Genomic DNA, 26460 nt, shown 5'->3' on the forward strand with positions numbered 1-26460 from the left:
TGAAGGTCAGCATCTCTGAATGTATCATATAAGCCAGTGGGACAATACTATTGGTTTTACATGTAACATTTTATGAGCACTTCAGCTCTAGGAAGGTAGAGATTAATGACATCATAGTAAATAAGAAGTAGAATGAGGCAGATATGAGAGCACAGAATCAAGGAAGACCTCATTAAAAAATGGCATTTAACAGCATCTATCAGTTTAATAGAATGTTGATAATGGGGAAGGGTAATTTACATGTGGGAAGGACTGGGGAAGAGGTTTGGAAAACCCATTAGTCAGATTGCTTCTGTGCTTTTCAAACTTTAATATGCATGAGAATGTTGAGGATCTTGTTAAAATGCAAATTCTGATCCAGTAGATCTGGGTCCTGAGATCTAGGTCCTGAGAACCTACAGTTCTCGTGAGCACCTAGGGGATGCTGGAACTGCTGATTCAAGGACCTCACTTTGAATGGCAAGGTTCTAGTATCAAGAGAAGGATGATTCAAGGAGATGAGTGAGAAATGACATTATCAGTCAGCTTCAAGGTAGGTTCTGGAAGGCCCTTGTATACCTCAGTAAGGAGTCTGGACTTTATGAAAGTTCAATGAAATCAATGAAAATTTCTGACCAAGATGATTCATCCAACAAAAAGATATAAAATAGTGGTCATATATACTTAGGCCAGCTAGGAGCTAATGCAGCGGTGCATTCATGTCCTGGACATGTACTTTATGAGAAGTGCTGTGTCAAGCTTGCAGCTAACTCCATTGTGCATAATGGAGGGCACATTTTTAATGTGTTGTCTAGCCCCCATGCTCAGATGCATACGTCCATGGTGGGAGTCCCATAAGTTCTTTTTTTTAAAACCACGCAGTCTTACAAACACAGGTTCAGCAGTATCATGAGGGATGCTGAGTGAAAACAACAAAAGACATTTCAAGTTGTGGAAATAATGAAGGCAAGATGCTCAGAAGCTGTTTAGCTTTTTGTGAAGATGTCTGAGTCGTCAAAACCAAAATATTGGAGCCAGTTATTGAAAGGCCTTTTAAATTCTTGGTTCTGAGTTTAGACTTAAATTTGTGGGCAGTAGTGAATAGTAAAGATTTAGAGAGGGCTATGAAGAACAAGCTGGCGGTTGTGTAAGGGATGAGGTGGAAAGGAGAGATGAGGTGGGGACAGTGGGATGGCCGTGATGGGAAAACACGGGGAGGGAGGGTGGTCAGGACCTGAGAATTAGAACAGTATCAGATACCTAGGGGGCTTTGGGGAAGAGCATGAACAAGAGAGTACACCTGGAGATACACATATGTGGGCACGAATCATACACAGTTCAGGTTGAAGCTTTACGAATGGATGAAATTGCCATGGGGAAGAAGTAAAGAGGAAAGAAAAATAAAAGAGGGTGGTTAAGGACAGTTTTTAGGAAGAAGAGGGAAGAAAAGGAGTTAGAAGCAACGCAAAAGGGGAGGGATGGAGGTACAGTTTTATTGAAGAATTTGAAGTCCAGAGGAACAAGGACTAGTGATCAGTTGTGTCAAGAGCTACAGAGAAGCTGGGCGAAATGACATGAAAAGGCCACTTGATTGAGAAATTGGAGATTTTTTATGCCCTTCAAGGAGCAGATTCAGTGACTTAGAGAAGCAGAAGCCAGATTGCACAGTTTAGAGGATTTTACATCTGTTCAGAGGATGGAGAGGCAGTAAGCATGGATAACTTTCATAGTAAGTCTAGAAAGGCGTGTTGAGAGAAGATGGGTTTGGTGAACTGAGAGGCCAACTTAAATGCAAAGGGAATGGAAAAGAGAATTGGCACCTAGAAAGCCTGAGGGCATAGAATCTATGTTTTGGGGGCAGACTGGATGTGGAGATTGAAAGGAAAGGGATCCCAGTTTCAAGACTGGAAGGAGGCAGGTACCTTTGATAAATATAAAGAAAGTAATAACAAGTCAGAAGAAAGTGTGTGGTCAGAGATAACAAGACTGATTTTAGATGTGTGGGCGAGTTATTGTCCAAGGCTGCAGAGTTGAGCCCCCTTTCCCCTTCTCTGCTCTGGTAAATCTTCCCCCAGGTGATGGAGTGAGTCTCACCACTGAGTGGACCAGTGTCTGGCCTGGTGGCTGTCTCTGGAGGCTGGTGCCAAACCAGATAATCTCAGGAGTCCTGTTTGTATCTCAGGGTCTGTTGTGTCCTGGTAGTCAACTCTGTTTCCTCTCACTAGGGGAGCCGTAAAGCTTGTTGAGCTTCGGTAATTGTGCTGAGGGACCACCCTGGCCTTTGAACTAACACTGGTGAGGCGCAAGGGCAAAGCAACAGCTATATAGCAGGAGCCCTTTTGGGCCAGTAAGTCCAAGGAACATCCCTAACACCCTATTCTTGTGACAGTTATGCTTTCCCTCAGAACCCTGCATCTCCAGGATTGTCTTCCTTGTTCTGCAGTTAGGTCCTGCAGGAATAAAAGCAAGGTTTTACCTGGCACCAGGTGAGTGTGGCCTTGCGTTCTTGGTGAGGCCCATCAAAACCAAAATCCTGAAGGCAGGAGCAGCACCCACGTGTTCTGTGCTTTCACCACTGTGGATCTTACTGGGTATTAATGGTCACTGGCCGCAGAAGTAACAATTCTGTTCATATTAACATTTTATAACCCAAATAAAAGGACCCCTTTTGCCAGCCCTTTCTATCTACTGTTTTTGGTTTTCAGCAGCTGAAGTTTTCCGTTGAGGTTCTTTTAAACGCCTACATGCAAACTGAAGAGCACTCAAGCTCTGGTGGGATATCACCCACAGCTGGAGTGATGGAGGAGGGGGTGTGAGCCTCAGGTGCATCCTTCACTTCAGAGAGAAAAAAAGATTAAAGAAACAAAAATCACCTAAGCAAACAAATTTTATCTGAAAACAGGCCAGACCAGTCCAGAGAAAAAGGGAATGCACCTCTTCCCAAGTAGGAAATGGGCTGCTACTTACATACATAGGCCAGGTGCGAGAGATGGATGCTTGGCCTCATCCTGCAGCCCCGTCTCTCTCGTCAAGGCGTGAAAGGTCCTGAACCATGAACCCTGGTGAGAGGCTGGGGATGAGCTCTGCAGCAGTGACCCCTCTTTGGTGGTTAGGCCAAGTCTTGCTCTGTTAAGCAAACACAGTTAATATAGATGAAAGGTAACCTTGATAGAAGTGAAAATTGAAACTGGAGTTGAAGGTAGCAAGCCAGACACAGCTGCAGTTGTACTTCCTCCTATGTGGGAACAGGAGCTGCACTTACTTGTGTTTTTTGGAAGGGGTGTCATGTTTTAAAATATCTTTCTTCAGCGTGTTTTGATTTTTAACATCGACACCGTGATGGGGGAGGGAATGCGGAACATGTTAGTAAGAAGCCGCTGAGACTGCACATGTCTGGCGTGTGAGGTCAGTCAAAGGCAGTTTGGTGTCTGGTCACACATCTGCTAATGGGTTGTCACAGTGGATAAATCACTGAAATACCTGTTTCTGGGACAGCCTTGTCTGAACAAGAGGGCTGGATTAGGTGATCTCTGAATTCACTAAAATTCCACAGATTTAATGATTCCTGGTGGGGAGGCATGACTTCCAATTTCTCAGAACCGAAGTTTGAAAAAGTAGGCATGTAGGCCGCACATTTTATGTATGGAAACCCCCTCGAAAGTTACTACCCCTCATATCGTTACTACATCTGGCCAGTATTTAGGGTTTGTTAATGTCAGTTCATAAATATGACTTCTCCTTCACTGAAGATCTTCAGCTTGAGAGAGTTGGGGAGACCTCCTCTTGTGGGCCCGTCCCCCTCTCCCACAGCCTGTTCTTCTAAGACTCCCAGGCCCCCGGTGTTTCACCCTCCCTCACTGGGGTATAGGTGCTCTTTCCCCATGCTCAGATGGAGCTCCATCATCTGCATCAATGAAAGTGACTCCCTGGAAGGTTATGTTAAAGAATTACTTCTCCTTTTATCTTTCTCAACACTATTTCACTAGTATTGCCAGCTTCCTCTCCATTTAGTGCTGTCTTTTTATCAGTTCCAAGTGAGATAGGGAGATAAGACTCAGCGGTTCAAATACATGGAAGAGAAAGAGGCAAAACATCACTTAAACTCAGAAAAACCATACTGACTACTCAACTTTCAGCCTTGCTAGTGTAAATCGGGTGCATTTGAAGGATTAAGACTATTTTCTCCTTGAAACCAAAGAGCACAGCATCTTGCCTTTTAACTGCAGCCACCAGAAAATAAGTTACTAGGTATGAGAACCTTCCCTCTCTCCCAGAGCTTGAGAAGAGCTCAAAATGTTTTTTTCATGGTTGCTTTGAGCAGTCATAGCTAAAAATCTATTATCCAATTTTCTGGATGGCCTAAAATGCTGTCATCTATTCGTGTATGTCTTCCCCTGACTGTGGTTCTGAATTCAAATAATGAATGATCATCCTAGTGGTTTTTTTCTTGTTTTGTAGATGTTCAATGTTATGTTAGCCTCATTTGGTATTTAATTGTCAGTTTTGGTTCTCTGCTTTTTGCTGCTTTGATAGCTCCAAACACAATCATTGTTCATTTCTCGCATTTTCCTCCCTGCAGATAATTCAATGAAAGTGAAAGATGAATACAATGAGAGGGATGAAAATGTTTTAAAGCCAGAGCCCATGGGAAATGCAGAAGAGCCTGACATTCCTTACAGCTATTCAAGAGAATATAATGAATATGAAAACATTAAGTTGGAGAGACATGTTGTCTCATATGATAGTAGCAGGCCAACCAGTGGAAAGATGAACTGCGATGTGTGTGGATTATCCTGCATTAGCTTCAATGTCTTAATGGTCCATAAGCGGAGCCACACTGGTAAATAGCCTCCTTTATCCCTTCTCCGGAAACTGCCCTAGAGCTTCATGTGCAAACCCAAGTGTTGAAATTTGGGACGACTTTTGATTACTTTCATAGACTCCTGCTGTAATTCTGATGTATCTCTCCCCCCTTCTCCATTCCCATTCACCAAGTGATGTTTTTACCTTCTCCACTGTGCATTTGGCAAACCTACCACACTGCTGTGAACAAGAAAGACTTAGTGAGCATGGCCTGCTAGGTCAAGCGAATGCTGCTGCTTTTGTTAATAAGTGGGAGTTGGATTACGTGATTTGCCTCTTAGATACCTTTCATGTATGACTTGTAAAAACTTTTTTGAAAAGCAATCTTATTGTGTTGGTTCAAATTTGATCAATGAAAAGATTTCATTATTATGTCTATCTTTTAAAAACTATCTTCAGACAATAAGCAGGCAGCTGATAGAAATGCAGACAAACTCAATTCCATTGAGCCTGGTAGATTCCATCTGACATTGGATGTGAAGACTGAAAAGTATTTTCGGCTCTTGATACTTTATTAAGACTTGGATCCGAGACTCTTTTTTCAGATTGGGATTATATTCGGAAAGAAGGCTAAGTAACGCGGGAACTTAGGTGCAGAAAGCACTGCTAACGCTACTCTCGTTGCTTTGCTCTGATCCAGGAGGTGGTGAGAGCTAGCAGAGCCATGCTAGGGTGCTTTGGGAGAGGGTGAATCTCAGGCTTGCCTTCCCGCTCCCACCTGATCCCCTGTGAACAGACTGTCTCAGAGATGAGCTTTGCCATAGGCGCGAGTCCGTGCATGTGCCTCTGTTCATGTTGGGTGATCAGACATCTCCTTTTTGTCCTTTTTGAAGGTGAACGCCCATTCCAGTGTAATCAGTGTGGGGCATCTTTTACTCAGAAAGGTAACCTCCTCCGCCACATTAAACTGCACACAGGGGAAAAACCTTTTAAGTGTCACCTCTGCAACTACGCATGCCAGAGAAGAGATGCACTCACAGGTCATCTTAGGACACATTCTGGTAAGTGAGAGCAAGGAACAGTCCATGTCTAGTAAATGTGTGTCCCCCAGAGCCCACTGCAGAGACTGTAAAGAGTTAAGCATGGGGGTTTTTAATCTGTCATTCCTGTTCTGAAGGGTTACAACAGCAGAGACCTCTAGGGCTGATTACACTTCCATTAAGGCATTAATTGCTCTCCGTCTGGCTCGATAAGGATGATCATTTCTTCACTATCCTTGTTCCCCTAGAGAACAACAATCAGGCAGGAAGAGCCGACCCTATAAAAATGTCTGCTTAATTTTTGCCCAAAAACCCCCATAGCCATCAGTATTTTCTGAGGGTAAACTTTATTAAAAGATTATTTTCCTTAAAATGAGCATGTACACATATATATTTTCCATGCCAAAATCTGGATAAGCAAGTGACATGCAGTTTGTAAATTATTTAAAACTGAAAACTAGGTATCAAACATAATTTAGGGGTTACTTTTGGCCTTGCTGGGATAAATTGGGGAGGTTTGGGCCAATACAGGCTAAATTTCTTAAACCCAACTTTCTTCTCAATAGGCTTGTTCTCTAAATTATAGCAGCAATTTTTAAAAAATATAAAAAGCTATGTCTTCTTGTTTTTACCTTTTTTTGACCAAATAATATGATAATTAAAAAAAACCCAAAAACCATAATTTCCCTCCTAGAAAAATAAGACTGAGTTGCTTTCAAATTTGGGACCTTGTGTTCTTGATGTTATCTGACAAAATTTTCATTGAAGAAAAAAAAGGGGTTGTTTTTATGTCAATCCACATTCACCGTTTTGACTAAAACCCAACCCCAAACCCATGACGGGTCACAATTGAGGGACTAAGGATAAACAAGTCCCAACAAAACACCATGAGATGTTCTAAGTGGCAGAGAAAGGTTTCTTTCTTACTTCATTGTTCCAAGTAGTGACTTCCAAGTAGTGACTGAAGGCTGAAGGAAGATAGTTCTCTTCTGTTGCCTCCTTCAAATAGGACCCAACAACAGTAGTCATTTTAAGACAGATACTGGAAGACCCCAACTTAGACATCTAAGTTTAACCCTTGGAAACCTGCATTTACTTCATTTAGGACTGCGTAAGCACCTTTTAGTGTTTGAAGCCCAAAGGGGCTCTGTTTCAAACAGAACAAGAGAACTAGAAAGTAAAAATCTCAGTCCCTAAAACTCTGGCAGGTTCATAGGGTACATTTTATCGACATATCAGAAAGATGAGCCCTGCTCAGAGTTGAAGTTATCATTTTAAGCAAAAAGCATTTGGAGACCTGGGAAGGCTAAAGATCGCCTGAATTGTAGGAATGAACTTTTGAGGAAATTTATCTTAAAAATTAAGATGAAATCATTTTTGCAATTCATCTTATTTACTCAAGACTTTTTACAATTAGTTCAGTTTGCATTGACTTAGCCCAGATTTTGCTATAGCCGCTTGGCAGAGGGAAGCTAAATGTATCCAGAATGGCAATTGTGGCAAAGGCCATCGTTTCTGGTGGGATGGCTGATTCCCACAAACCATGGCCTTCTTCACTTGCAGCCAGGTGGATGTCGCAAAATTTCCTTCTTAAATGACATAGACCTCCTTGAAGAATAGAAAGGGCCTATCTCTTCCCTAAAGAAGTGAAAGTGGACCTGGCGTTCAAAGGTGTGCGCACTGATAAGTCACTAAACGCAAACCCTTTCGCCGTGAAAGGAGTCTGCCCGCCGTGCTCCTCAACTATGGACCGTACCCTTCCCCTTTACTAAACTGTAAAGGAGCCAGGGCGGAGAAATCCCCGAGTCCGGGCCCCTCTCTGCCTTCGCGTTCCTTGCGGACACTTTTCACGGAATGCCGAGACCCCGTGTCCTGTAACCCCAGAGGGTCACCACGTGTCCCCTGTGCTCTCCTTATAGTTGAGAAACCCTATAAATGTGAGTTTTGCGGAAGGAGTTACAAGCAGAGAAGTTCCCTGGAGGAGCATAAGGAGCGTTGCCGCACCTACCTTCAGAGCTCTGACCTGGGCGAGTCTGGTGAGTCCATGCCGCGATCCTCCCCCGCCCCTGTATGGCACAGGCACCCCGTGTCCCCTTCTGGGTGGTGGGGCAGAATTGCAAACAGACAGGAAAGGCTGCCCTTGTGGCGTTTGTATTTTACTGGGAAAAGACAGCCACAAAGTGAGCAAGCAGCTTTTTCAGTATATTATACTGAGTCTTGTTGAGAAGAATGAAGCAGATGCCAGGGACTGAGGTGAATCAGGGAAGGCTTCAGCCAGGTTGTACCATTGTAGCTGATTGAAAGGGATGGGAAAAGAGCCCCAGAGATGAGAAGAAAGGGCAAATGCAAAGGCCCTGGGGCTTGAGTCTGAAGAAGTATAAATAGACTTTGGGGCTGGAGCAGAGTAATGGGACCTGATACCAGAATGGCATTGGGAAACCAGATCTTTTCTGACTCTAGGCCCTGGTAATGACTTTGACCTTTACTTGGAGTAAAACTGAAAATCGTCAGAGGGTTATGAATATAAGTTGACGTATTTGGACTCATAAGGAGAAAATCCCTCTATTCGCTATTGAGAGTAGATTATGTTTGGGGCAAGAAAGACTGAAAATTGGAGAGACTGATTAAGAGGCCACTGCAGTAATTCTAGCAAGAAAAAGTTGTGTCTAGGTAGGTAGTGAGAAGTAGTTCTCCACCTCTCCAGTGACAGGCTTTCAGTTAGCATCATTTTGTTGTGAAGCTGATAAGGAAACACCAGCTCCAGGATAGGTCTGTCTGTGTGCACTTGGCTTGTCCTCCCTGCACCTGCCTGGGTCTTTCCCAAGTACTTTTCTGCCCATGTCCTAAAGATGAGCATGTTATGGTCACTGCTGTGTCTCACTTGTGCCAGCTGGAAAGTGGGTGCAACGGTGCCTTGTGTTGGAAGGCCGTCCTGGCCACACTTGGGCTCGGCCTCATGCCCTAAGTAGCTGGGATAGGTTCCTGCCAGCCATGACTCTGCACTGGAATAAACAGCTTGGAAAAGGAATGAATGAATGAATTTTTCTTAAAGTCTCAGTTTTCAAGATCTTATCAACATGTTAAGCTAGGAGGGTTTTCTTTGCAAAAGGCCCCAAATCATATACTTGTCTGCTCACATGATTCATTGTGATGCTTTCATTTGGCTTTGGTAATTACACATTTTATTCAGTGTTTTGGGTACATGCGCAGTGGCCACCGATTGAATGAGGTGTCTTTCTCTGTATCATACTGTGACTCCATTTCCTTTTCACCCTTCAGCTGAAACAGCCTGAACCTTGTTACGTTGCTCTCTGCGCTTGTCCTTTGTCTCACCCCATTTGACCACCTGCCTGCTTCTGAGCGTGTGTGTCTGGCATTTCTATTTGGTTACTTGAACTAGTTGTTACTGTACAACAGGTAGAAATTCTCATGGGAGACAGGATTTGACACAGTAGAGACAGTTGAATCTTTTGAACATTAGATAGCAGAACAATTACAAAATATGAGAAACTCAGGAAAAATGGAGTGGAAAGCATGACTGCTTTAACTGTGCCCCTTTTGAGTGAGAGGAAACTTTTGTTTTAGATAAAGCCGACTTTCTGGTGTTAGGAGCTGGCCAACTGAATTCTGTTGGCTTGCACTGCTTCTGCTTTTTATCCTGATGACATCTTTGGTTTTATCAAGGAGTTGGATTTCCTCCTTATTTCTAAAGAGAAATGTTTACTCTCTTTCAAAAAACACACCACTTACTCAAGACTTGAGCTTTGATATCGTAAGCCAATGCCAGAGGTTCTTGGGTATCCCCACTTGTAGGCTGTATGTCAGAAAACAGGCCAAGCTCTTACTCTAAGAAATTCCCAAGTTGTGAAAATCTGTTCTATTCCTAATAGAGTCCTTAATATTTTAGAAGTGTGAAAACTGAGAGTCTTCAAAAATTCAGTGATTTACTTTAAAATCACATGAATTTGTGTTGTTTTCATGATTAACTATATATTTTTCTATTTTCAAAAATTGATTTTTTTGGTTCGCCTTTATAGAGAGAGGCAGTCATCTTTTGTGTATGTACAGTTTGGTAAGTTTTAATATGTCACAATATTATACAGCCATTAACATGATCTAGTTCAATAATGTTTTCATCACCCCCAGAAGAATCCTGTACCCAGGAAGAGTCTCTTCCCCTCTGCCCTCTCTCTAACCCCTAGTGACGACTAATCTACTCTTTCTCTGTGGATTCACCTATTGTAGACATTTCACATAAGTAGAATCATACAATAGATGATCTTTCATGTCTGGCCTCTTTCCTCTAGGTGAATGTTTGCAGGGTTCATCCACATGATAGCATGTATCAGTATTTCATTCCTTTTAATAACTGAATAATAGTCCAGTATTTGGATTTACCACATTATATTTATCTAATCACTAGTTAACAGACATTTGGGTATTTTCCACTTTTGGAAAATATGGCTTGATTAGCTATATTCTAAAAATATGATCTGGCTAAAGAAATATAATGACATACATACTGGCAGATACACACAGATGCATGTGTGTGTTTGGGTTCTTCTGGAAAGAGGGGGAGAAACCATGCTAAACAGTAAGTTCAAATTTTTTAAAATTTGAAGTACGGTTACCTCCTGACTTCCCATCACCATGATCTTTCTTTTAGGAATTTCAAATTAGGAAAGTATCAAAAAAATATATTTTAACTATCTTCCGTGGTAAAGGTGATTCAGGAAATGCTGAAAGACAGAGGTTGAGTTAATTTGCATTTCATAGGGTGGTTTCATGGATGCGTGCAATACACTTTAAGTCTCAGCAAAAAAAATAAAGGGTTAACTAAGTCAGCAGGTTTTTCTTAAAAAAAAAACAAATATGTTGTAATGGTGGTTTCAGGTTGTAAAGTTTATAAAGTCACAGCTTAATGAAGTATAATAAATACTAAATGTCAATGTATTACTTTCTTTCATATTTCAAATAGTTGCCATTATTCTTCCTGAAACCCAGAATGTAAAGACTCTTTAATCCAGCATAAGCCAGTCCTTTCATTATTGCCTCTGCTTCCTATCTGGATTCCATATCTGTTTCCTTCTTTATATTGGGAGAGCCAATCTGGACATAGTGTTTCAATCTAGGCACCCGGATTAAATACCACCTTGGTACATCCTACCCCTTCATTGCCAGTTTTTAGAATGATGATGTCCTCTTGTTCCTACGGATGTGGTGTTTGCACAGCCAGGGCTTATTGGAAGCTGAACGCGCAGCCCAGGGGGAGGGACAAGCCTTGGGACACCTGCCCTTATAGGGAAGCCAGGCCTTTCTGTGGGAGCAGAACAGACAAAAAAGTCTTGGACTCAAGACCCATCTGCAAAAGAATGCCTTGTTGGGCAACAGAACTCTAGCCTTATTATCATTTCATTTTATTCAAATTTGTTGAATTCTTTGGGGGGGGTCTAGGTGAGAGCTGTTTGAAGGATGAGTGAAGGTTAAGTCCTACCTTGAGAAACTCACAACCTAGCAAAGGAAGAGCACTTGATCTATTAAGGTTTAATAGAGACACATGTGCTATCCACTTTCCAGACATCACGAGTGACATCATCAAGCTACGCTGATTCTGCTGTTAATGGAATAGATGTGAAAGGATGAATATAGAAAATCACCATTTCGTTTTCTCATTAGTTTGATACTTATTCCAGAAAGGGACTAACAGCTGGCATAGACATTCATTTAGCCTCATTTCACACAAATTATGAATACTTGAAGTGGTACATATTTTTGTATGACAATGAGTTCTAGCAAAACAAGATTTTTTAATTGAATAATTATATCTATTTATGAATCTTAAAGTCAAAACCTTTTATCGTTGTTCGCATTGTTTCAGTTGCTCTAATGGATGCATCAGAAGTTCAAAGTAAACATATTTTTACTAAGTAACAGACCAGAGAAAAAGTTAAAAATGTTTTAGAAGTTTATTTTCCCCAAAATTATTCCTTTTGAAAATCAGTACTATCCTACAGTTAGTCTTCATCCTACTGGCTTAAGAAGGCAACACTTTTATATAACATTTTCGTCAGAACCTGCCTATCTTCAATAGCAATCTCTTGTTAGACAATTCGTATTGCATAATAACACCCCTTTGTTCCACTCTCCATTTGCTAGTGACTGACCACACCACAGAAGAGACAGGAAGCAATGTCTCTTACTTGAGCTCCATTTAACATTTCAAGACCTAATGAAGGATTTTGCACAAAAACAAAAACTCAACAAATTACATAGTTAAATCTGCAATCACTTTGAGATAGAAATTGCGTCATGGAAACAGTTGACTAAAACCCAGACAGACTATTAAGAGTTGGGCAGAGATTAAAGGCAGTGACCTATTCTGTAATTAAGACTTCATATTAGTTTTATTATTTATTTTTCCCACACATCTTTAAAATCATTTTCCTAATGAAAATTAGTAGATTCTCTGGACAAGTAGCAAATTGGATTGATCCAATACAGCCCTACTCCTCTGAGTTCACTCCTGAAACAAGTGTGCAAATTGCTCCTTGACACCATCCCATATTCCCCACACCCATCCCTTGCAACATCAAACTGCCAAACACCACTCAGGAACGGATTTCCTATTTCGTCATTTAAACCCATTATCTTGTTCCCTTACTATCTTGCCAAACTGGTTTCCCTCCACTTACATTTCTGAGACATGATGCGGTAAGATAGCACGTCTAGACTGTGTAAATAGACAGTTGCTCTTAAATTTAAGGCAGAGGATTAAAAAGCAATAGTCCTTCTCCCCCCTCCCCCCATTATACCTCCTAAACTTCTCAGAATCCCAAAGATACTGTCTGACTCCAAAGAGGGTCTGCTCAGGCGGTGGTGTATAGCAGTGCTCAGAGGAAGACTACCCCCTTGGGAAGGCAACTGAGAGTGGGTCGCGTTCAACGGAAATGCTAGCCTTTGCCTGACACGCCAGTTAGGAAAGGAAGCCCAGTAAAAATGAACTTTATCTCCAGAGTGTGTCCACATGTACAGGAGGGTGGGGTCTCGGAGCTGGAGTGTTGAGTGAGGGATCCAGGGAGCAGATGGGGGTGGCTGGGAGCCATCCAGATTAGTTTCAGAGGATTTCTTTCCATCTAGCCAGAGTTGTGGAAATGGACAGGTTCTCTACCCATGCCTCAAATTGTCTGTCTGTCCATAAACTCCAGGATTTTATCTTTTTAAGTATCAGGCATTTTGTCACTGATTTACAGAATAAGGTTTATCTAGAGATGACTGTTAAGACAAGCTGGTGAGTAACCAGGGATAAAAGGTGATGTTATCTGGGAGGCTGCCATTTAGGGGCATGCCCCCGTTAACATTATTTAGGTCAGTGTATCCTCGCTTTCACATCCCCCCAAATAAAGAGGATATTGAGAATGTGTCCGGAAAAGGCTGCCGTGGTAACTGGTACTGACTCTGGTAGAATGTAAACAGTAACTGTGGGCCACAGCGTGGGGAGCCAGGCTGGCAGCAGCAGGAGTCCTGGTGCTGTGGACATTATCCCGGGTCTTCAGGCGACTGGAGGATGACTGCAGGGAGACTGATAAGAGCAGTGGTGAAGTGGGGATAAACTTAAAAAATCCCAAAGTGCTGTTTCTCATTCTCAATTTGCTTTAGATCTTTTAGATTCTAAGTACAGGGAAGGGAGAGCCTTACCTTCATTTGCTCCCGTCACACCTGCCAGAACCACAGCGCCCTGGTCGAAGCAAGACTTGAGCTGCCTCCTGACACTTCTAAGGAAAACCTCCTACAGCGTATTTCCAGCCCCTGGTTGTGTCTTTCATCTCTCTGCTCCTGGGGCTCCGGGTAGTGCCACATCTGGTGGTGGTTTGTGCGAAAGGAAATAATATATATAATAGTTTCCTGTTTGGTCACTTAGACCCACTCCTGGGCTGGCCAGAATTTGACCCAGTTCACTCACCACCAGTGTCCTGGCCTCACTGTGCCAGCCGTGTACAGCTGCTGGTCAGCCAGCTGCCGTGTGGGAGCACTAACCCAAGGCTGCCCAGGCCCCTTACCCTGGCCCTATTGTTCTCCTTTACACAAATAGTGTCACTAACGGCTTAAACTCAAGACTGGAATTTGTTTCTTTAGAGCACAGAATTGGTTTTGACAGGGAACTCACAAAGTCTAGGAAATGTGGTCATTATCAGCATCATCTCCTCTCCTTCGTTTTTTGGAGCCAGATTTCATTATACACCTGCATTCAAAAAAATACCCAAGCTTTATTGTTTATTGTATGGTGATTAGCAAACAATGTTTTAAAGAAACAAAAACATGGCAATAAAAAATAAAATACTTTGAATTCTCCCCTAATTTGGCTTCGGTCCTCTCGCCCAGCTACAGTCCTGCCCTGGGGGTTTATTTATTGCAGTGGCAGCCACTTTTCTTCCCTCTGGGCATGTCCACTTAAGGTCTGAATGTCTGAGAGCCCACAAAATGCGTGATAGTATTTCTGTGCATTAGGTTTTCTTCCCACACAGCAAACCCTCCAACTGTAGAATCAGCATCAGCAGCTCCCAACGCTGTGTGTAGATTTGGAGGGGAGGGGATGCGGGTTCCACTTTGCACTCGTTGCCTGCTTTTCACTCCAGCCCCTTAAACACAGTTCACTTTCTTCTTTCTTAGAAACATTAGAAATATTGGCTTCTTTGTTTTAGTTTGGGCTTCCTGAAATGCTTATGATAGAATAGTAATGTTTGTAGCATCACAAAATGTTTGCTTAGGTCAGGGGTGAGCAAACTCTGACCAGTGGCCTGTGTGCAACAGGGTTTTGTGTATGTGTGTGTGTGTTTTGCATTGTTAAAGGGTGGTGGGCAGGGAGGCAGAGGGATAAAGAATTTGGAATGAAAACTATATCTGTCCCCTAAGGTTTAAAATCTGTACAGTCTGGCCCTTTACTGAAGATTCTGCTGATCCCTAGTTTAGACTAACACCATGTGTTAAAGTTTGAGACTTTATATTAGGCTAGTCTTCGAACTTCAGGCATGAACTCTTATTGAGTAGTGCCTGCTATACCAGAATAAACTATATTTATTCTAATTTACTATTTTAGTTAACTAGATGTTGGCACTATTTATGTATTCTAGTGGTTCTCAATTCTTGTCGTATTGTAAAAATCACCTGGAGAACTTTAAAAACGTTAGGCCCCTAAATCAGAGATCCCCTTTCAATTCCTATGAAGGGGGAGTCTGGACACAGGTGTCTCTTAGCTGTTCTTCAGGTGATTCTGATGTTCAGGCAGGTCAAAGAAGCACTTGAGTTTCTACTCATGGATTGACAATTAGACCATATTCTTAGGCAGTTTGTTCATATTTTTTCATTAGAAATATAATAAGAATGTATTGTACAAATTGGTCTTTAATTTCAAGACAGAAGTGTTGCTCAGGGAAATTTTAACTGAGACAGTTTTGAAATGTGAAAAGCATATGAAACAGATAATGCAAAGCCCAGAGAAATAGAATTTGAAAGATAGGAACTGAAAGGAGCAGGCTGGAAAAAAGAAGAAAAAAAAACCCACTCAGAATTTCAATATACAAATCACCGAGTTGATTTCTTGCTATCTGGGTAAGTGTGTCTATTTTCAAAAGTGCGATTAACATAAACAGCAGTAAATCTGGGACACCATACTCTTTTTTTCAAAGTTGTTAAGAAGAATTCTATCAGTCTGCAGGTGTCACGAGCAGTTACTCAGAATCAGAAAGGCTGATAGGGGTTAGATCTCCTTCTATCTATCTTTTTGCAACCAACCACGTCCAAGCTGTTTATTTAATACTTCCTCTTGCTAATGAAGGTACTGGTTGGGGATGGGTCGGGCTTTCCCAGCTCCGCATAAGACTGCAAGATTTGAATGTGCCCTGGTGCAGGCTGGCTTCACTGGCCACAGCAGGTGCCCAGGGCAGGAATCCCAGGCGCACACCCAGGTAGCAGCGGTGTGCAGGGGCCTCCTTCCAGCCTATTTCCTTTTCTCCACATTGACCAACATTTTTTTTTCCCTCCTCTTTTTCAAATTTTCCAAACCAGCAAGTGCGGAGGCAAGACACATCAAGGCAGAGATGGGAAGTGAAAGAGCTCTCGTTCTGGACAGATTAGCAAGCAATGTGGCAAAACGAAAAAGCTCAATGCCTCAGAAATTCATTGGTAAGAATACAACCCTTTTCCTGCTGTTGTTAGCAGATAGTTTGAATGAGATAACAGAGGTGGCTTATTACTACACAGACCCTGCCTAGTTTAACCCTTTAAAGTAAGGTGCTTGGTCTTCTGTTTGTGCACTTTTAATCTTCATGATAATTTTGGTAACTAGAGCAAACAGAATAAAATATTTTAACTAAAGATTCTTAACTACTGAAGATGGGAGCGTTTGGTATCCAATTTCCTAAATGGAGTTTGTGTTAAAAATGCTGTTCCTTCCTCTGTATTCCGAATGACAATATGTTGCATGATAGGAGTTTATGCAATTTGCACCACTAAGATGTTTGAGATAGCATTTCTGTAATCTTTTGTAATTATATTTTACAAGTTGGTTCCGTTAACGTGCTCGGACTTTTGTCATGCTTTAAAATGTATTGCCCTATTTTTTAATTTGATTGAGAATTGGCTTTTAAGGAAAAGTGCTTGGGAAAATGTGGATTTAAATAACAGGGTTGGATTTAATCATTTGTCTTAATGGAGTTAATTTTTATGCCATTGGTTTTCATGTTGTCAAAAATATAGCAGAACGAGATGGCTAAGAAATAATTATGTCCATTAAAGTGTTGCGCTGTGGAATGGCAGATATTTTCTGAACTCTCCCAGACGTTTCTATAAATGTGACCATGATATTCAAAATAGATTTGTATTTGTGAAGTAGGCAGCTGAATTGAATGTATCAGTTTTGCTATAAATTGAAAGTCAGTGATATTGAATAAAAATAGTTATCACACAAAAATAGACCTCAACACCAGTAATACTTTAGAAAATTGTCAGCCTGTTTTTCCAAAGCTCCTTACTGTTGTTGATTTCTTACTTTAGCCCTGTCGTTTATTCTTTTCAATAGTTTTTTTTTTTAAGATATAGATAGCAAATGCCTGCATGGTTACATCTAGTTAAATTTTATTCTGGTCTAAATAATTTTCTCTACAAGGTGACATGTTGTGTGAATTATAGAGAAGGATTGAAAGAACCCACATATTATCTAACTTGGTATTTTTGCTTCTTTATTACATTTTGATTAGCTGAAAAAAATTTGTATCCTTTTAGTCTCTTTAAGAATAAATTATCAGCGCAATGAACTGATAGTGGACTATGGGTAATTCGGTGGAGGGTGCAGCAGGGTGGCAGTGCTGAAGGCAGTATCCAAATATTAGTTACTTTTTTTTAATTGATTTTAAAAATAAAATCATTTAAAAAGGAATAAGTGTGGATGCACTCCAGTTGAGAGAGACCCCTTCCTCCTCACCATCTTCCTTCTCCTTGGTGAGAAATGATGGGGGCGTGTAGTAACCTCCATGGAAGTTAGGCACAGTGGCTATTATTTTTAAAAGTTACTCATAGTTCTTTTGAGCTTTATTTATGTGAAGAGGTTCTAACTAGAATATAAAAGAAAGCTTGGATTGTTCTTCTGAACTGTGAGTGTCATTTGATAAAGGGAAAGTCTTGACTCTGGAAATGACTGAAGCTGGTGTGAAGAGAGACATGAGGGGAGTTGAGCAAGAAGAAAAAATGTAAACTGACTCATTTTGATCTAACAGACTAAAATATGAGGGAAGGTGCACAGTTCTTACAGCTGAGCCAACACCCGACTGAGTATAATGAAAGTTGCCTTCATATTTTCATGGCTGTAAAAACACAACTTGGGGATGGAAGGGCGAAAAAAAAATTTTAAGTAAAAACACAACCTGTTTCATTTGTTCCCATCAGGCCATTTTACCCATTGCCTCAGGGATCTGTTCCGTTTGTTCCTTGCCATTGTGAGCACAGGCTTTTTCCTTCCTCCCTTCCCAGACTCCCCGAGATGCTGGTCTTGTCGGTGCTGATTTCTTTCATCTTCAGAAGTATCAGTCTCTGTGCGGGAGCCCAGGAAACTTGTAGCATTAACTCTTGATTTGAGCTGACTCAACTTTGGGACTTCAGGGAATTTTGGGTTTGGGTGGTTGTTTTTGTTCTTGCTTTTTGGTAAATTGTAGTACCATGCAGTAGGAAGAGCCCTGGATTAAGGAAAAGACCCAGGTTCTGGTTCTTGCTCAGTCATTTCTTAACCTTGTGTGACTGGATGCGTCACGTAAGTTTCTGGGCCTCTGCTCATCTCTGAAATGAGGGGACTGAAGAGGAGATGGGAGTGGACACAGGTCCTCAAGTCTCTGAGATGAGTTGGAAAAGCCACAGTTCTGAGTGCGACTTTGTGTTTATAAACCCAAACGTGTACCGGACTACTTCCTTCTCAAGGTCATACGGAAAAGGTATTTATGTTATGAACTACCTCATCTGTTTTAGGGTGATGTCATTCAATCTGAGAATTCGTAAAGCAGCCGCACTCATTCAGCACACACGTGTCACTTAGTACGTCGCAGCTTGCTTATGAGCCTCCACCAGCCAGTCACCGTGCTGAGGTCGGGGGTCCTGTCAGATCATCATCCAAGAAAACGTGCTATTCTCCTGAGCGCTGTTCTAATCTCCTACCACTCGCTTCTCTCCTGAGCCCTTGTTTTAGAGATTTTTTTCTCAAATAAAAGAAATCCCTTTTCATTTAACCGAATCACCTTTGTGCTGAAAGTAGGGGGAGCATGGAAGCCATGACCCTGTGCGCACACGGCATGAAGTGATACAAAACATAGGCTGGTGTTCCCTCCTCACCTCTTCTCTCTCCTGTATTTCCTCTCCAAGTCACCATTTTCTGAAAAGACTCCGCTGCCAGGGAAATGGCAGCGGGTGAAGTGTGAAGGAGGGATGAGTCACCCCTTACTCCTTGCTGACAGTGCACAGTGCTCAGACCCACCTGGGCGCCCCTGACCTCTTGAACTGTGAGGGTGAAGCGACATTCTGCCACCGGGTCAGCCTGTTACTTCCCTGGCAGGCTAGAGGCAATGGCCTCTAGTAGCATTTTCTTCCACTGGAGGTGATGGAGGAAGAGGGCAGATGGAACCGAGCCTGGATGCATTTAGAAACAGAAAAAAAACTGCCTCTGGTGCAGAGGAAGAGTAAAATTAAAGTGCCAAGAAGAAGGGAAAAAATCATTTCTCCCCCTTTTCTCCAAGAAATGTTGTATCACTTCCTGTAAAATGGGAGCTCAGTTGACACACATTCATTAGAAATCAGCGTCTTTTACATCATAAAGATAATTCTCCTCAGTCGTTCATTTCAAAGGACAGGAAGCCCTTTCTTTTAGGGCCTGGCCCTTTCTGGTCTGGCCTTCCTCTGAGTCTCACTCTCTTGTGATAAATTCATTTGACTCTACTCCTAACTAGGCCATCGTCAAATACTTGGCTCAAAATAGAGGCCAGATTTCTCTCCTGGGGGGAGGAGGAAAGTGACTGTATTTCTGCATATTTCTTTTTCTGATTTTCATTCTTTCTCCAAAAACAGATGTGTTATTCAGACTGAAGTGGTTACCATAGCATCTTATTTCTTTTCATTTATGAATTATTTTATTAAAGGGAGTTTTCATGTTGAAAAGAACATGAAAAAGGTCTCAGCCCTCCAAGGTAAACATGTCAATGAGGCTTGACACTTCAACACTGTCTGTCAGTTATTCCCTGCGAAGTAACTAATGAGAAGTTGTCTGCTTTGGCTAACAGAGGGACAGGAAGCAGTTCAATACCTTTCTCCTAAAAGCAAAAAGTATCTTGTCCCACCCCCTGTCCAAGGGCTGAGATCCACACCCCTGCAGGCATTTACACAGCCATGGCCTTCCAGAGCTGGTGGAAGTATGAGCAGCCACCCATGATGCTCAGTTATGGGGAGGCAAGGGGGATGAGAGGGGAGGACACAGCTGGAAGTGGCCTGGAGGTCGCTTCGAGCAGGGCCCGCCCCTTGCTGTGTGGGGGCTGCAGCAGGTAGAAGCCGGTCACTGACAGGGACAGCGGTCACTGACAGGGACAGCGGTGGGTGAGACTCCTTCTCCCTCAAGAAAAACACCATCTCCCCTGGTGAGCACCCGGGGCAGATGCCATCCAGAGAGCGTGCCGTGGCTCACCGGGGACACAGGTTACCGGGGACACAGGTTTCCACGCACCAAAACGTGGCCCCAGCCCAGTTCTCCTCACTGCCACCCCCAAGCTCGCTCTGTCTGTGCTCCTCCTTCCTGCTCCCCTTTTGCAGCTCCCCTCTACTTCCCTCCCCTGGAGACATGTTAGTCACTTAGTCTCAGTGAGATTGAGATCAGAGCCAAAACCATCATCAGATATTCCACTCGCCCTGCTCACCTGCCTTTTTTGGATATGTGCTTGCAGTCGAAGTTAAGACTGGCGCACTCGTATGAAGGCACCCGCCTGTCAGTCCCTTGAAGAAACCCAAGGACGGAAAACGTGAATATTTCCCATCACCCTATCGCCGTGGCTGTGACATTGGGATTGTGTTGTTTTTCGACAGTTCAAATCCTTTTTCTCCCCTCTTCAATAAAAACTTGCAATGATGCCCTATTGGGATAAAGGCCAAAACCCAGGCCTCCTGAGCCTTTCAGCCTCTGTCTCTAACTTACCTTCTCCAATTTTACCAGTTCAATCCAGTGACCCTTTAATTCAGCCCAATGCATACTCTGTTCTGTGTAGTACTTTCCCGTCCTGTGTGGTTGTTCTTTCCGTGGGGCCTGTCTGGAACGCCCTCCTCACATCTGCCCTGAAGTGCGTGTGGTCTGTGTCCCCGCAGCCCTCAGCGTCTCTCCCTGAACGGCCTCCCTCTGCACTCAGGCAAGTGTAACCACCTGCTTTTTTGTCTCCGCCACCTCAGATGACAGGAGACTTGAAAGAAAAGAACAGATCAGTATGTGTCCCACCTCCCGCGCAGCATATTTGAGAAGCGGTCCATATTTTTCCCCACTCTCTTGCCTACACTATACTCTGTTCTACCACATAGCACTGAGGGTCCTGATTTGTAATGAGTTGTGTAAATGCTGCAACCTCCTGTCATGTTTCAGTTATGCTTGTATTCCTCAAAGTGCTGAGAGGTACAGAACAATAGTTCTACCTCTTAGTGAGGGCTTCTTGTATCTGGCACTCTGCTGGGACTTCACAGAGACCACACGACTCTGGGCATCCTAGCTGTTTCTTGAATGCAGGTGCTAGCACAAAACACAGTTGTTTCCCCACAGCTTGTGGGATCCATCCCAGGAGAAAAGCTGAAGTCACTGCCTGGGTGGGATTGTGTGGTCCTGGACAGCTATGGGCCAGGAAGCAGTGGCTGACCCACAGACACATACAGCGCTCTCTGGCCCTGGGGTCTTTGACTGCCAGCAGGGCGACTCTGGAAAGTCTGTCAGCCTGCTCCTGTGACTAGGAGGTGGTCGTTCCTCTCAGGCCGACTAAGACAATACATAAAGCACCCAGGGCAGCACTGGGTGCACAGTTGGGGGTCAATAAGCAGTACCCTAAGATGGACTGGTGCTAGGCACTCCGTACAAAGACCAGAAGTAAACAGACTAGGAGGGATGGAGCTTGTTCCTCAACCCCTAAGGCTGAGGTCTGAACCCACAGGCTCACGTACGGTCCCTCTTGCTCCAAGCTGTGATTCTCGCCTTCCCAGCAGCCCTGTGCCCTCACCACATCACAGTGGTTCAGGCCAGCGGTGGCTCAGTTCAGATACCAAAACCTGGGTATTAGGCTCTGGCACCTTTCAAAAGAATCCCAGGTAGGGAATGGCCCTGCCAGGCTGTATTGCTTTCTAACCATAGACCTTGCTGTTGCCATTTTGTATTTTCATTGGAAGAAAAGCTCTAACTCAGCTTGAAGCTGTTGCCATTAATCATTCAAAGGTGTGGTGTGATTTTGAGTCGAAGCTGGACTAGAGGCTCTGTGCAGGCTTGGAAGCAGTTACACTCTTGTGGTTTGACTAACCTTTTTTATGAGTGTGTTACTAAAGAAACGTGAGTTGTTGGCTTTTCAATTACTGTAGCTTGGCTCTTCTGGGTTTCATACACATTGAGTCATCGTGTCTACAGGTGACTGATAATCATCTGCTCTACTCAAGTTACCGTAACTCGGAGATGAGGGATCTGATGGTCACGGCTGTGTGCACGTGAACACCGAGGCTCCCCTCCCATCTTCCTAACAATGAGCAGTGGTCTGTGTTAACCACAGCACTTGTTCACACATTTCCACCCATCCAGGAGGTCATTTGCCCCTTCACATTTTCCCTCTTGCAACTTCAGCACTCTGCTGTTCTCCAGCAATGGCCTGCAGGCAGTGTAGATTGGAGTTGTAGGCCCAGTTAAGTAAGCTCTTGGGAGAAAGGATAAAAGCACAGTTTGTGATGTGCCTGCTCGCCCTGGAAGCCTTTCAGAGCCTCTCTGCTAGGAGAAAAGGATTCTCAGTGACTGCTGGTATCTGGGGCATTGGGCAGAGCTGGCCACACAAGAAATTAACTCATCAATAACCTTGAAAAGGCCAAGAAACTGAAGTTCAGTGTTTCTGGGTCATTTTGAAGGGAGTGAATATGTGTGGCCTTAGCTGGCTTTCATGCTCTCATTCTTCCAGAGAGCCTTGATCAAAGAAAGACACATCTGTGCTATAAGTTGAAAACACGAACATGGATGATGGGGCAAAGCTCTACTTTTCTGTTGCTTTTTATTGGTTTATCAAGAGAGAGTGTTTCTCTTTGCATAGTTTTACTCTCGGGTATTTGCCTAGAAATCATCAGGTTGGCCTTATGGGGTAGAGGTGAAGGGCAAAGCCATCAGATGAGAGTAACCTTTCAGACTCGCTTCTCACTGTGCTGTCCACCTTACACATTGCTGATACGTTGATACCCTGAAAAGAACCTTCGGCCACAGCCTTGTTAGGCTCAAAGGCATGGAGTAGTTTGCTGTGTGTGCCTTCCACAACCTGTGGTTGGTCTCCAGAGTGAGGGGTGCATAGTGCCAGGAGGCCCACGGAACATTCAAAAACCTCAGCCCTCAAGGCAGGAAAATTATTTTCCTTTTCATTCTCTTTCAGTCTCCCTGATTATACCAAAGAGAAAGACTGAGAGTTAATTTGATGTTAGTTGTCTATAATACTAATCTCACACCTATTAATTTCTGTTTGAAAAAGGGGGGGACTTCTATCTCCAAGTGCACACAGTAATATCTGATCACAATTTAATAAGGTGTTTTCTTTCATTGTTTTTATGTTTCATGGTTACCTTCTCTTTGTGGCAGGTGATACTGGTTTTCCGTTAATGCTGATGATATAAAGTTTCCTTAAAAACCGAATTTAGCCCAAGAAAGAAACATGATGCGAACCAGTTCAAACTAAACAAAAGCCCTAACATTTATCAAATGTGCTAGGCGCCATTCCAAGTGCCACCAATGCCCAGTTATTGTTCTCACTTTACTTGAGGACCCCGAGCAATAGACAGGGCTGACGAGGCAGGGTTGAATAACTTGCCCAAGGCCGTGCAACTAGTAAACGGTGAGCCGGAGTCAGACCCAGCCCGTCTACACTGGCGTCCATGTTCAGGCACCAGCTGTGTGGGTGTGGGCGGTGCAGACGGCGGGAGTAAGGCTTCCACCCCTGCTAGGCTCTCTCCTCCCGCTCAGCCCGCTCGGCCTCGAATTCTCTACATTCCCTTATCACTTAGTAGTGCAATTTATACCAAACTGCTTTGTCCTGGCCTTTTTTTTTTTTTTAATTTTAAGGTTTGTTTACTTAAGCATCCTCTGGTAAGAGGATTCACCAGAGACAGAGTGGGGAGCAGAACAGGCAGATCTACTGAAACACACTGCTGAGGAGACAGCTTCATAGTGCTGCACTTCAACCTGATGTGCCACCAGGGAGGACCCAGGCCTGGCCTTTTGATTCTGTTTCCAGAACCCCTTTTTAAAACTCTCAAACATGGCATTTAGAATCAAACCAACAGCCTTCACAGCAAAGCAGCCTTTCCACAGTCTGGCTTCCTTTTTTCTCTGATCCGTATATACAGGTCTTATTTCTCTCCTTTAGGTTGGAGGCCCCACAGACGGGAATGATCTCTTCTGATCATTTGCTGTCTTGTGTTTGTTTTTCATTACCGATCCCTTTACCAGGAGACAGTGACAAGCTTTGAGGCCGCAAGGCAACTGGGGAATGCGAGAGGATGTGGCTCGGTGCTCTCCCCAGACCCAACTTCCACACAGTGCAGTGCACTGGCCTCGCTCAGCCTCACCTCCAGCAGCTCCTCACGCCCTCCCTCGCCTGGCCTCTGCCGCCAGCCACGCCAGCCACTCTCCTAGCACGCCTGCCCTCCTCCCAGGCCTTCCCACTGGCCAGAGAGCCTCTGTTTCTGAACACACACCCATACCCCTCAGGTGCCTCAACTCTGTTTTGAAAATTTCTCAGCAGTTTGACGTGAGAAGTAGGAGAAGATGGCCCTAATTAAAGTTTTCAGTCAAGTGTGAGATGGTCCTGATCACACTTGTGTCAATGACACGATTTTTTTTTTTTTCAAACAAAAGAACACACTCTGAGAAAGGCACAGAGATCATGAGCTTTCCTCACAAGAGCTCTGCTCACACTGTCTGTGTTCGACCCTCTCTGACTCAGGTCTCAGCCAGTCTAGTGGCCCGTGTGTTTAGGAGTGGTAAGTTGGAGTTCAAGGTGCTATTTATTTATTTATTTATTTTTACATTTTGTAGTGTTCCCTTTTATTTTATATATATATATATATATATATATATATATATATAATAGTTTATTTTACATCACTTTGTGCATTTTTCCATCTGAAGGGGCGATTTTTTCTACCTCTGCAGCCACTTAGGAAACTTGGAGAGCTGTGGCAGAGCACCCCCACTTCTTTGTGGTGTGTGTGCCCTCCTCAGTGTTACAAGCAGAAAATAACAAGTAAAACACGAGCTTGGGAATTGCTTGCATGTGAATAGTAGGTGCGCAGGGCGGGTTCGCGGAGTAGCCTCCCACCACCCCTAAACCCCCTCCTAGCGCTCTCTCCTTTTCTCCAGCTCTCCCACAGGAGCCTTGGAAACCACTCACATACAGCCTCAACCTGATGACCTCTGACCCTTGCCTGCAGGCGCAAACCCTGCTGGCTCTGGCTCCTGAGACTGGAACTGGGTGTCCTTGAAGAAGCAACGTGCCCATCCTCACTTTCCAGGCACCCTGGAAAACATGAGCACAGAGCCTTTGCCTTCACGTCGCGCCTTTTGTGACCCAGTCTTTCTCTTGTTCTAGGTGAGAAGCGCCCCTGCTTTGACTATAATTCCAGCTATATGTACGAGAAAGAGAACGAGATCATACAGACCCGAATGATGGACCAAGCCATCAACAACGCCATCAGCTATCTCGGTGCCGAAGCCCTGCGCCCCCTGGTGCAGACGCCACCCGCCCCCACCTCGGAGATGGTCCCGGTGATCAGCAGCCTGTACCCCATTGCCCTCACACGCACCGAGATGCCAAACGGGGCCCCCCAGGACCTAGAAAAGAAGAACCTCCACCTGCCAGAGAAGAGCCTGCCTTCTGAGAGAGGCCTGTCCCCCAACAACAGCGGCCACGACTCCACAGACACGGACAGCAACCACGAAGACCGCCAGGGTCACCTCTACCAGCAGAACCACATGATCCCTGCGCGGGCCCGCAACGGGATGCCCCTCCTGAAGGAGGTGCCCCGCCCGTACGAACTCCTCAAGCCCCCAGCCGTCTGCCCCCGGGACTCTCTCAAAGTGATCAACAAGGAGGGGGAGGTGATGGATGTGTACCGGTGCGACCACTGCCGGGTGCTCTTCCTGGATTACGTGATGTTCACCATCCACATGGGCTGCCACGGCTTCCGTGACCCTTTCGAGTGTAACATGTGCGGCTATCGGAGCCATGACCGGTACGAGTTTTCGTCCCACATAGCCAGGGGCGAGCACCGGGCCATGCTGAAGTGAAGGAGGCTGGCCGCGCCCCCCCACGTCATTTTTCGCCCCACGTTCTCCCTAGCGAAGCCCGCGCCAGACACATTCAGCTGCCGACTCCCTTCCACACCATTCCCAGCGTCCGCCGGCCTGGCCCCCCCCCCCCATAAGCCAGAGAACTGCCTTCACTCAGAAGTTGTTTGCTGATAAATCGAGTTTTCACTGTTGTGAAACCATTTTGTCCCTGTCAGGGGCCTGAATTTTGGGATGGTTAAAAGCCAGTGACACATGAGCCCCTGTCCCACACGACAGGATGGGCGCCCTCCGAGCTGTGGCCCCGGAAGGGCAGCGGCCAGCCCCAGGTGTCCTGAGAAGCTTCCGCCGGCCGCATGCAGAGAGGCCTGTTGGCCAGCCCAGCTCCAGAGAGCGGAGATGGCCGCCCTCCGGGCGGGGAAACCCTTCCCCGCTGAACCTGACTCCAGGCTGGAAGGCCCAGATGAACTGTCCACTTCCCACTGGCTGGCAACCAGTACGTGAGCATGTCGGCCGTCTGAAGAGCAGTCGCTCCCAAGCACCATGTCTAGCACAGAAGCAAAAACA

General features: G+C 44.3%; 1 protein-coding gene across 1 annotated transcript in view; it reads left to right on the forward strand.

Annotated features, from left to right (window-relative positions):
- The window catches only part of IKZF3 (IKAROS family zinc finger 3 (Aiolos)), a 46744-nt gene extending 20851 nt beyond the window's left edge, over positions 1-25893 (forward strand). The window contains exons 2-3 of the mRNA XM_004684240.1: positions 15885-16001; positions 25196-25893. Of these exons, the coding sequence (XP_004684297.1) occupies positions 15885-16001; positions 25196-25893 (815 nt within the window). The remainder of the gene's footprint in view (positions 1-15884; positions 16002-25195) is intronic.
- The last annotated feature ends 567 nt before the right edge of the window (positions 25894-26460 follow it).

The sequence above is a fragment of the Condylura cristata genome, unplaced genomic scaffold, assembly GCF_000260355.1.
Source record: "Condylura cristata isolate star-nosed mole 26May11 unplaced genomic scaffold, ConCri1.0 scaffold00017, whole genome shotgun sequence".
Lineage (NCBI taxonomy): Eukaryota > Metazoa > Chordata > Mammalia > Eulipotyphla > Talpidae > Condylura > Condylura cristata.